The sequence below is a fragment of the Augochlora pura genome, chromosome 1 (assembly GCF_028453695.1).
Source record: "Augochlora pura isolate Apur16 chromosome 1, APUR_v2.2.1, whole genome shotgun sequence".
Taxonomy (NCBI): domain Eukaryota; kingdom Metazoa; phylum Arthropoda; class Insecta; order Hymenoptera; family Halictidae; genus Augochlora; species Augochlora pura.
The window spans coordinates 2896009-2908397 of NC_135772.1; the positions used below are offsets into that span (position 1 = coordinate 2896009).

The 12389-nt window shown below is 34.3% G+C and overlaps 2 protein-coding genes across 2 annotated transcripts; both read right to left on the reverse strand.

Annotated features, from left to right (window-relative positions):
- Nucleotides 1–127: 127 nt before the first annotated feature.
- LOC144470449 (uncharacterized) lies at nt 128–2446 on the reverse strand. Its single transcript, XM_078181592.1, has 6 exons — nt 2190–2446; nt 1467–1709; nt 1130–1364; nt 528–596; nt 300–389; nt 128–226 (listed from the first exon to the last, which is right to left on the reverse strand). Exons 1-6 carry the CDS (start codon nt 2444–2446, stop codon nt 128–130), a joined length of 993 nt encoding a protein of 330 aa, XP_078037718.1.
- Nucleotides 2447–4283: 1837 nt separating this feature from the next.
- Nucleotides 4284–8321, reverse strand: LOC144468478 (parathyroid hormone/parathyroid hormone-related peptide receptor). Its single transcript, XM_078177986.1, has 9 exons — nt 7905–8321; nt 7227–7543; nt 7042–7136; nt 6638–6803; nt 6391–6553; nt 5679–5809; nt 5416–5507; nt 5152–5290; nt 4284–4576 (listed from the first exon to the last, which is right to left on the reverse strand). The coding sequence occupies exons 1-9, from the start codon at nt 7978–7980 to the stop codon at nt 4322–4324; spliced, it is 1434 nt and encodes a 477-aa protein (XP_078034112.1). The 5' UTR covers nt 7981–8321; the 3' UTR covers nt 4284–4321.
- Between the last annotated feature and the right edge of the window lie 4068 nt (nt 8322–12389).

Consider the following 12389-nt stretch of genomic DNA (forward strand, 5'->3'; position numbering starts at 1 on the left):
AGAGGTCATTTTCTAAAACTTTGATTTCTTAATGCTGTATCTAACAAAAGAAGGATTTTCTTCGTCCATTGGTAATGGGAATATAATAATAAAGGTTAATGTTTACTGCACAGTATAATTGTTAACTTCAGTCGAACAGGGTTGAAGTAGAATTCGATTTGGATACGTCTAACGTCTGACTCCACTGTATCATGAACAGAAAGTAGGTAAATATGCCACCCACGCTCTGTAACAAATCAATTTAAAAATGAACAGAGATTATAGAGAGAATAGAAAACAAATAAAATAAACACATCTACCTGCAATATAAAACTGTCGTTCAACCAGAAGAGATGCTTATCTTTGCAGTCCGTCATAGTAATTGAGATTTGCAGACGAAATTGTATTAACTAGAAAAAAAGAAATTATAAAAACGAGCAGTACAAAATTATTTAGTAATCACGATATAATTTTTATTTCCTCCAAAATTCAAGTTGCATCGATATTTTATTATATAAAATATGTTAGCGGTGGCACATTGTTCTCACCTCATTTTTCAACTCGATATCAGAATTGTGCACGGAGCAGATATGAATGATGTGTATTATCCGCTTCGCCTAAAATGCAAATAAAATTTGTTAGTGGCAAAAGTTGGATAATCTTGGAATCTGCAGTTTTAAAACTAGGTTTAAAGAAGATGGGTCACTAATTTTGTTATATATAATAATAAAGCAATTGCATTAGAGCTTAAAGTCAAAAGAAATTATTACGATAATAATAAATGGATCATAATAATAATTGTCCATCAAAGTTGAAAGCATTGCGTTTGCACCAGTATAGTCTTTACGCGACAAAGAGGCACCCTTGAGTTCCCCCTCTTATGGTAATAAGGCGGTCAGTAAGAGGGGGGGTGGAAAGACGAAGATGACATCTTGTCGCGCGAAGACTATACTTGGAAACAAAACGACTTCTAAGCAAGAAAGAATGAACTACATGACATACTTCCATTAACTATTAAAATAACAATCGCTAAAATTCAGAATGAATGTCTTATTGCTAAAATAGATGCTTTTAGCGCTTCTTAAACTGACTAACAATATCACTCGCTTTAACAAACAACGTCTTGGCAACGAACATATAAACTACTCACCTCTTTCGCGGTCTTCTCGCAGAAATAACACGTGATAGCAACTCTAAGCCACAGGTAGACCCCGTCCAACACATAAAGACACAATTCATACACCGGTTTCAAATTCAATTGCATATAAGTATAATACAAAACCGCGACAACCGACTGAACGATCACTACAGAGTGCAACATTATTTGTGCGTCGAATACTTTGTTCAGCAATTTCGTAATCAAGCACAAATGCAGGTGAATGTATCTTCGAGTAGAAAATCCTTAATTAGTATAAATTGTTTATTTAATCTTCAAGAACCGAGGGCTGAATCCTCAAAAATTATTTATTGTTTGTTTATTTAGATACCTGATTTGTTGAAGAATATGAATTTTATCCAAAGTATGCAGTCGGGGTTCTATGATCGATGGTCTTCTGAAAGGGGTGATTTTGTTTCGGCAGACGAAACTTTCAATGCGCCATTCGTTTAACAATGTTTCCAGCCACGAGGCGACCATTTTGTTGTTCCAGTCTTCCATTTGTATCGGGCAATCTTCGATGAAGAACTTCCTCAGGAGGTTGTTCGTTTCTTTGAAGATTTTCAAAAGCCAACTAAATAAAAGGGGATGGAATTACAATTGAATAATAAAGCATTATCATTCCTAGATTGTTATATTATTATCGAATTATTGGACGCCATATTTCTTCTGCAATTTGCATGCCAATTAAAGAAGCATATTCTCGATGTTAATAAAATCTTTGCATCGATTAATAATGCCATGCTTTGTTAATTAGACGTGCACTGATGCACTTAAAAAGATCGAAGGGCCTATAGCTATAGTTCTTTGGCATCTTTCGTAAATGCATTAATCACGTGATTTATAACAATTGCATAGACCATTTTATATACAAGTAAAATATAATCGGAATTACGATAAATTGTGAAATATTTTGTACATAAATAATTTATACCTAAATAAAGTGATGTGACATTTAAAACGCAAAAGTAAAAAAAGCAAGTCTATATAACAATTTTTCAACAAATTTTTGGGAAACATTATTTATAGAAATCTGTTGCATATTTTCACGTGCCAAACGTGTGACGTGAAGTCCAGCATGACCACTCCTCCAATGTACATCATGATATTAGGCAACAAATCGCTCAAGATAAACATTATATCCACTGTACGTCCTAAATGTGTATAGTAGATACAATATAAAAGGCAATTAATGACACTGGCAATACAAATTGCGACACTCCACACGTATATGTTGCGATGATCGATCACAACGTCCAGTTTCATTAAAATCTGCTCGATTTCGACGATATTTTTTCTTAAAAGCGACATTTCCTGTGAAGGAAGAATAAATAATATAATATTAAAAGGCATTGAATTTAGCAAAAGATATTGAATGAAGCAATAAGGATAATTATGTTAAATAGATATATTAAGTTGAGTTTAATTGCCTTTTCTGTACAGTAATTAATGGAGAAATATAATATTATTTTATATCGTAAATATAGTGTGAAAAATATAAATAATACATAGTATTTCTTCTCATGGAAATAATGCAATAATGTCGGCAAAATTGTCAATTTGGAATATACGAATGGTACATTATTAATATAAATATTACGAAGTGTAATAATATTTTAATATTAAAAACCAATATTCTATTTAATATTATAAACATTACGAAGTGAAATAATATTCTAATAGACGCAAAACAAACATAATCTCGTACATTGCCTACCTTATAATACCGCCAGCCTAATACTTGAATAGTAGAGATAGACAAAATGGAGACAATCTCCATAAACATGTACACCTGCGACAACAAATAATAGGCAGCATTTTTCTGATCAAATAACCAGGACAAGTACGTGAAATAAAGAAAAATTAGTAGTAAAATTGCTCTACAAAGAAAGCTCAACAATAACCAAAACGATGTATTCGAAGAATTGAGCGTTCTAACTCCTGTCATGCGATTTAACATAACAACAATCGTCGTTACATTGTCAAAATTATAAGTCTTCATTGAGCTTTTTACTTCTTCCTTCCCTTCGCTTTAATTAATTTTTAAATTACACGAACAATATATAATTTATCTCCGAAATGAGGACTTTTTCTGCACAAATGATTCTTTGTTTTTAAACACTGTCAAATTCTCTTCACTTTTAAAAGGAGGAACGAGTTTTGTTTCTAACAATGGCACGAGCATACTGAGTACATATGAACATGTGCGTAATTTTTATTGTTCTAGTGGAATGAGAGGTATATAGATGATAAGAAAGCAATTTCATTAGAGCTTAGAATAAATAACGATTAGGACAATAACGAAGGGGGTGAATTGTCTGTCAAAATTGAGAATGTCGTCTTTTATATTGTACTTTTATCGTTATAAACGAGAGACATAATTGCAATGTATGGAGGTTGTTTTATGAAAATGTAGTTCGGTATTTCAATTTAAATTTGCCTTACTCTATATCTTTAAATTAATAATGTTCATCAATGTAATCACATTATATAAAAATATAGTGCTTTGGATAATTGTTACTTATTGGTTCTGATTGTAAATTATAGTTCTCTGCGATTAACAAAAATACGTGGTGGCATTTACAACTTAACTAAATATAGAAAATCCATTCTCTTAACCCTTTGCACTCGACGATTATAAAACGGAGCCATTTAAAATTGTTCTTTAAACTCGAGGACTCCAGAAGGTTAATAAAATAAATGCGAATACATTTATTAGATAAAATAAATTATAACCAAAATTCATAAACAAGATTAGACAATCCAAATGACATAACATGCCATCGATTATTGTTATAGTCATTTTCTACGTCCAAAAATCTCGTAAAGACATTAATAAACACGCGTTTGACATCAGAGTGTCGCGTTGAGTGATTATAATTAATATAAGAATAAATAATAAATATAATAATAATACTAGTAAAATAATAAATTAGTATAACAGTAATAAAATAATATAACAGTGATAAAATAATATAACAGTAATAAAATAATATAATAAACATATATGTACATGTAAAATCGACAGTTCTTGTCCAATAATCATTTATATACAGATACAGAATTTCGTAGAGTGACAAAGTGAAGTTCTGTTAATTAATACACGCCTGCCTATGGAATTATAAAACATTTGTGTACAGTACAATATACAGGTGGTGTATCTGGTTGCAAAGATGATTTCTACATCTAAAACACACGACTACTTGTTGTTCGATCCGTGTCCACTTGCAATACAAACAGGTTTCTCATTGTGGAACCGGTGATACTGGGATCCTCGTAAACTGCTGGTTTCCGGCACTGCCGTTTTATTCTCCTTTTCCTCGACTCTTTACACAACGTGTAACAAATCGCTTTCTTCGACCATCTGGCTCTCCAGGCTAATTTTATCTCTGAACGTACTTCAGCGCTGAGCAGACAGTACAGTAAGGCTACGAACGTTCCCTAAAATTAAGGAAGATTGTTTAATACTTGAGGTACTTCATTAATACTATTAATTAATACTTTAAAAATTAATATTATAATACCGCTACGTTTCATTAAATATTATAACACTACTACGTATCATTAAATATTGTAACATTACCACATACCACTGAATATTATAACAGTGCTACATATTATTAATTATAACACTCCAACATATTATTAATTATAACACTCCAACATATTATTAATTATAACACTACTATATAGCATTAACCCTTTGCACACAAGTGGAGACTCTGAGACATCATTCAAGATTGTTATACGATGATAATATTTTTACATTACCAAATCTATTTATTTTTAAAGAACTGTTCAAAGTATAATTGTTATACGCACTAAATTTCGTATACACAAATTGCACCAATGATTTATAGAAAATACAGATACTGTAGATCATCCAAAATGAAGTTAAAATAGCGTCGAGTGCAAAGGGTTAAATATTATAATATTACTACACATCATTGAATATTATTTAATATTATAATATTATTTATTATATTATTATATAGATTCTAATTTCTTCGTTATACCTGAAAAGATACGAAGAACTGATCGCAGAATAGCCAGATGAGTTCCACGCGGTGATCATTATGATAAGAAAAACCCAAGAACAGCGTATAATGGGCTCCGAAAAGGGGTACGAGGACTAGCGTCGACTTAGCCCACCTGCTGTGCAAATAAAAGGAATTTTAGTCTTTCCTTATTATATAACAATAATTAACGTTACCAAAAATTGTAGATAGCATTAAAAAGAACCTAAAACTCAATAAATTATAAATTGTACTTATGTTCACCTGTACTGCATCTTCTTGCGCTGCAGGTGCACGGAGGTCTTAAGCTTGATGAAAAGTTCACGCACTATGTTGATGAACAGCAGAAAGTTAAACTGCCAAGAATTAATTAATTAATTAATCGATGAATATATTCCAAGACTTATATCTTCGAATAATCGTCCAAATATTTAGAAATTGAATAATTAATGCAGAACGTTGCGGTATGAGGTTTTTGTTCAATTAGTCAATTAATATTAATGTTAATTTTTTTTATTGTTACTCACCAGGATCGAAATCATGATGGGTATTCTAATCACGAGGAACAGAGAAGGATTATTGTGAGTGGTCCAACAGAGCGTGTCCTCGATCGTAGCACGGATTATTATCCATGGCGCGACCACGAACACGGGCAACCCTTTGCCGCGAAAAGAGAACAAATCATGGTTGAAAATATTCATTTTAATAAATAGAAATTTTAAAGTTAAAATGGCTTTTCAGAAATAAATATTTAAATCTTGTTTTATGTCTCTAGGTTTGGTCTTCTGTATGGTGTAAATTGTATTCATCGAAAATGATTGCAACCCCTTCGTAATTTAGACAAAATTGACCTTTGATTTAAATAATATTACTGTACAGATTACGAACATTTTATGCAATTAATAATAGGATTAATGTACGTAAATTAAAATTACAATTAACGCACGTAATAAGCTACGTAAGTAATTTATATTATAATATTTAAAATAGTATTTCTTAAAATCACGAATTAAAGAAAAAACAGAGGCAAATATTAAATTACTTCATGCAATAAAATTCCTTGCGATAATGTTAATATAATAAACTAAAGTCGCAACAAAAACTAATTTACAAAGATCATTTCATGATCACTGTCGCCTATCCTCATCCAATCACACAACGCTTCTCTATAGGTCATCGAACCTAAGTCAACAAATTCCAAGCTAATTCAGTCGCCGCCATGTTACTCTCTGCTCTTACCCCATCCCATCAAAATATAGAGATTGGTCGCCGCGCTGTCGGAGCAGAACGCTAAAACAACCAGATTATGAAGGTACAGTCCCTCCATCAATATCCACGAGTAATTGGCAACGATAGAGTACTGCCACGTGCTCGTAATAGCCTTGCACATCAAGATCTGGAACTGATCATTTCGTTTCCTTGTTATTTCATTTGCGACCTCCTCCTCCTCCTCCTCTCGTCGCCTGGCCGCCAGAACAATGCCTACGTTTCGTTGTTTGATGAACGCGTCCTTCCCGTTCACGTAGACAACGTCCACGGCCAACCCTATCCCGTCGTCGATGATCCAGTCCCTGATCAGCGCCATGAACGCCCTCATTATGAACGAGGCGAACAGGTGCATGTGCAGCCTGTTTCTAGCATTCCGCAGTCTCCTATAGTATGTGTCAGACATTCGATGTTTTATTGTTAATATTTCTTTTATTTATATCGTTTTATATACTATTAGACAGTATATATATATATTAAATAGTGTATGTATTAGATAGATAACTGTATTAATTTTGAAATAATTTGTAACGTGAATATAAATAATATAAAGGAAATAGTATATTAGATAGTAGAAACGATGACGATGATGCTAATGACAATGCTAGAACTACACTATAGTACCTTAGAAGAGAAAAGATGATCATGGCGATGACGAGGGTGGTGAAAGAGACGGTGTATCCGATCTGCGAGACGATCCTGACGATCGGCAGCCATTTCTACGGGTGAAATGACGAGTGAAACGTCAGTATCAAATCACGCACATTCCCCCTTCTCATGGTGTTTCGCGCATAGCATTCGATTCTTACGTCTAGCAAGAAGGTCTCGAAGGTCTCGAAGGTTTTGTAACTCTCATACACGTTCGAGTTGCACCGGCTGTAATTGCTCCATGAGATCCCCTCGAGATTCGTGTACCATTTGCCATTCGAAAGGCAGATCTTCGTCGCAATCGATATGTTGTTCAATTCCATGGTGGTCCTTGATTCTGCACCGTAGACGAAGTCTACTTCCGGCGGGCAAGGGAGAATTGCTATCGTCGAGGCCCTTGTCAAGGGCCAACAGAGCACGCCGTCGAAAAATGGGGGACAGTGACGGTGCTCTGTATTGTTTGACGATGTTTCATTGTCTGTTCACAGAAATTATTTAAGCTTTTTATTTTGGTTCTTTTATTTTTAGTTTTTGATGGATGTTCTATCGGAGAAGAAATTAATGTGACAAGAAGATGAATTCTGACTCTTTGATATAAAAGATAATTAAATGAATAAGTAACAGCGACGACTATATTTATTTTATCTATTTTATTAATCGCGAAAGGTATCTAATATTCTAAAAATTATATATAATATTATAATATGATAACTATAATACTATAATAATAGATAGCGAATTATTCACAGTCTTCCGATCGGCAAAGAGTTTAAACAAACTATAAAATTTCTAAATAATTGTTCTATAATTTTTAAAACTAACAATATTAATGTACTTACATTCTGAAAGCAGTTGGCGACATTTCAGCTCCTCCTTCGCGAAGAAAATGTCCACCATCGCCGTGACATTGGCCATCGCGAGCCTCGAGGCACTCGAAATTCCAACGAATTTTTGCAAAATGAAAATTCCACGTTTACAATCTTCCCGTTTAATCTCTCATTCTCTCACGTGCTCGATGTACTTGAATCTCTAATTGCAAGGAGAACTAGATAGCAAAGACGAAGTTGCATTCCTCGTAGCCCGATGGATAACGATGCGATGTATTTGAAATCTGGGATCGAAGTGAGCCACCGGCGGATCCTAGACAGCTATTCGCCTGTTTACAAATCTTGCCTCGCCCACCATTTTCTTGCTATTACGGTCTCGACAGGGGAAGGACAGGTAAACTTCGGATGAACGGACGCGGAGACGGATAAGGGCGGCTTAGTTTCCAAAGCGTAATTCTATCGAGCAAATCTTCTTGAAATTCTCCTATAGAGAATTCATTTTTTAAGACTATGTTAACCCTTTGCTCTATAATAATATATGACGAATATTTTATATGTATTTAATATAATAAATAGGATTGTCAATTGCTTATTTAGATGAAAGAAAAACTTGAATTTTTTGGCAGCAAAATCTAAGAGTGAAAGCAAATGAAAAACTGTGAAAGCAAATCAAAGAAGATATTAAGGATAAAGAAGTGATAATTGATACAGTTCTGAAAGGAAGGGGTTAATTGAGTGTTCGTTTTCTATTTGAATTCTTCTAGTAGAAATATATAGATTTGTAATAGTAATAAAAATGTAACAGTAAATGTAAAATAAATATATAAATACAACATTTTGGAAATATAAATGTCCTAATTTCTCGAGCATTACGGACGAGTTTATCGTTAACAATTATATTAATAACGATTAATTTATCAATTGCGAATACATTGTGTCAGATGAGAAAAATCATTAAACGAATTTATAATGCAATATTTCTTCAAACTAAGTTTTCTACTTAACTTCCATTTTAAATTTGTATTGCAATAATGGTGAATTTTCTGTCTTCTATTTCTTGCAATCATTGTTTGCAGCAAACGATCCTAAATTCGCATAAATTATTCAATATACGATTCTATGCAATGTAGTCATAATTTCTATTGATCCGTGAGGTATATAGCAAACGATCCAAAATTCGCATAAATTATTCTATGCAATTTAGTAATGATCTCTAGTGATCAGCGAAGTATATTGGTACAGAATGATGAAACACCACTACTATTGGATGAAACGACAAATGCAATAAAGCAAATCGCTTCCACGTGGATCATCCATCAAAATCATGATGGCCAGAGAGTGTTCCATGTACTACGCCGTTCGTATCATGGCAATAATCACTCGATTATACCACCAACCTATAAAATAAAACAAAGGCTCCAGTACTCGACGTTAATTTATCCAATAATTAACGGGAAATGAAAGATTAAAAGACAAGTGTTGTATTCAAAATTTCTTTTATGTTAAACTTACACCAACCACACTATACAACGGATTGTATTCTTTATGGATTCGGGAAATCATCCGCACACTCGAGGTACCATTATGGTCGTAATTATACTAGCCTTTCTAGCGCTCTCTCTCTCTCTCTCTCTCTCTTACTATTTCTCTTTTTTATTACTATCTCTTTTACTTCCTTATTTCTTACTATCTTTCTTTATTTCGTTTTTCGCGTACAACTCGGTCGATGAAAATTCGTCGAAAAATGCAAGAAACGTCGAGCAAAGTTCCCCTCGATCAGTATAGCGGATGATTCAACGCCCAGGATCCGTAAGGTCGTGCTCAAAAATCACACTCCCCCTTTTTTTTTTACAGCCATCGATGTCGGTAAGTGTCAGTAAGTACAGATGATTTCGTCATCCTGCTAGCGTCCTCCGTTTTTCGTCCAATTAGCTATAATATGTGTTAATCGTCGGGTCGCTCTCCCATTCGTCCAAAGTGATCGCGTATTTACAAATCTCTATCGATCGTGGTAGGCCATATAATATTCACGTTGATGCTCTCTCTTTCTCTCCCTTTCTCTCTCGAGATTCTGCTCGCGGATCAACGCGACCAAATCGTAACTTTCATATGTGGCATATCGCGGACCTCTATGGGGTCCGACAGCCGTTCGTATTCTAGAAATTGACTCGGTTCTCGTCGATGTGTTTCACGGCTGTGTATACGGTAGATATAAGCGAAAATGCTACGTTAATTAACAGTCTCACAAATACGGTGGATTCGTCGCGCTAATCCGGGCATCAGAGAATCTTCAATAAAGACAATTAATTTAGACAATAGAGAATCAACCCTTCGCACTCGAATGGTGACTATGAGCCATAACGAAAATTGTTTTATCACGTTGCAAAATAATTTTTGTAATAATAAAGTTTAGATTTAAAATATTGTTTAGTAGCTTAAGAATTAATTTCGTACGAATAAAAGTGCACTTTATTAACCCTTTTAGTACCGACCAAAAGAGTCGCGCATGAACGAAATGTACAAAACTCGTTCGATTTAATTTGTTAAACTTACGAAAGGAAATTGCAAGAGTTCCGTAGAACCTGATAAATAATAAAAAGAAGAAAGGTGAATAGTGAATGAAATTGTTATTTAGTAGAAACATTGAGAAAACAATATTTTATCGAATATAGCCGACAACGATATATCGTTGTTGCTAAGAGGGTTAAATAAAATAGAAATAATGTGAGCAAGGATAATTGTTTCACGTTTAAAGATAAAATTATTTCGAGTGGAATGGGTTAACTGTCCATCATATAATTGTCCATCGTAGAATAGACAATCGGTGCTCGATCACGCCGATCGCTCTTCTATCAACATTTCTATCCTCTGAGACAATTACGAACACGAGAGCGAAATCGTCGCGCAACCCTTCCCTTCGTCGTCATCCGATAAAATCATCGCAATCATTCGTTCTCTCAGAACACGCGCGTTACCAATGTCACGGACGTAAATCGTGTGATCTGCTTAACTCTTTGAGGCACAGGATTTCAGAGAATAAATAAATGCGCAGAAATCTTCTCGCGTTTCAAATTAAACAGAATTGGTATGTTTCGATTAACAAAGGAATCGCATAACATAAAAGCAGAATTAAATAGAATATATAATTAAATAGTAATTCAATTGAATGTATTGTTATAGGATTGGACTATAGCATTTTGGTTTCATAAATTTAACACTATTGCAACATTACGAGTTGGGTCTAAAAATGTCCCACCATGCACCACCATGCATTAAAAAGGTATATTTAATCCCAGCGTGGCCCCAAAGAGTTAATATTGCCTTCCCCCCTTAACAGTGAACTTTAGTACCAAAATTTGGCAGTTTGAATAAACGTCCATGCGGACTCGGTTTCAATTAACGTCTCTAAGACGACATAGTATTATTCCCATGGTAAAAACAAGGTTCGAAAGAGTGAAATACCTTCGCTGTATTATATCGATCGTTTCTTACGGTTCGCTTAGGGTGTCCTGGCTAACGTCGCCACCTCGAATATCCCTTTTCCCATCATTTAGAACTTTCAATAAATTTTCATCTTCTAAGGCCATTGCAATGGTTTTTTTTATCCTTACGCGATTTAGTCCAACAAATATTACTACCGGTGTACATTTACAAAATGGTAGCGCACTTCGATGATCTTACAATGTCATAAGTCTATCGACGGCGAAAAAGATGCTAACGTTTCTTATGAACGAATAATTTAATTTTTAAGACGCAATTAGTTTCTCGAATCTAAGAAACGCTGAAATAACCTTTTGCTAATCGAGGCCGCTTAAAATATTAATATTGATTTTTACAATAACCAATTCGCTAAGTTTTTAATGAACAACGCCGAGTAAAGCATCCCCGATGTGCTCCTCCTTATCGAAGCGATGACCTGCCGACAATAGCGCGTGAAACAATTGCCGAGATCGGACAGTAAATAATTAATTGTCCATCTTCCAACTCGTCGACGCAATAACAATCATAACTCGTACGCGAGGCATTCATGCTATGAATAAATTTCGAAGATGACCTCATTTCTTAGCATTTCAGAACCAAACGTCGAATACATTTTTCCGATAAATGGGTTCTTAACCCGTTAGCTGCGCACGACGAGTATACACAAGGAAATAGCAAATTTATATCTTACAAGAAAAACTCATTGCGATCGATAAAATAACAAAATTTGTCTTCAGAATAAATTGACGCAGCTAAGTGGTTAATTAAAAAATTTTAAAAATCCTTGACAAAGATCGACCACCACGTGGTGTACATAGAATAAAACATTTGAAACTTAATTTGGCGCACTAAATAAAGCGCAGATTCTCCGCCGCTTGTTTTCCTGTTGGATAATAGAAAGAGAAGAGTTTAGCTAAGATCTCCTCGCAAGAGATGCCGGACCGCGATTCCTGTTCTAAATACAAGTTTGACGACGCGCCATTCCTGAGACTAGTAGGAACGGTGGTGTTACATTCG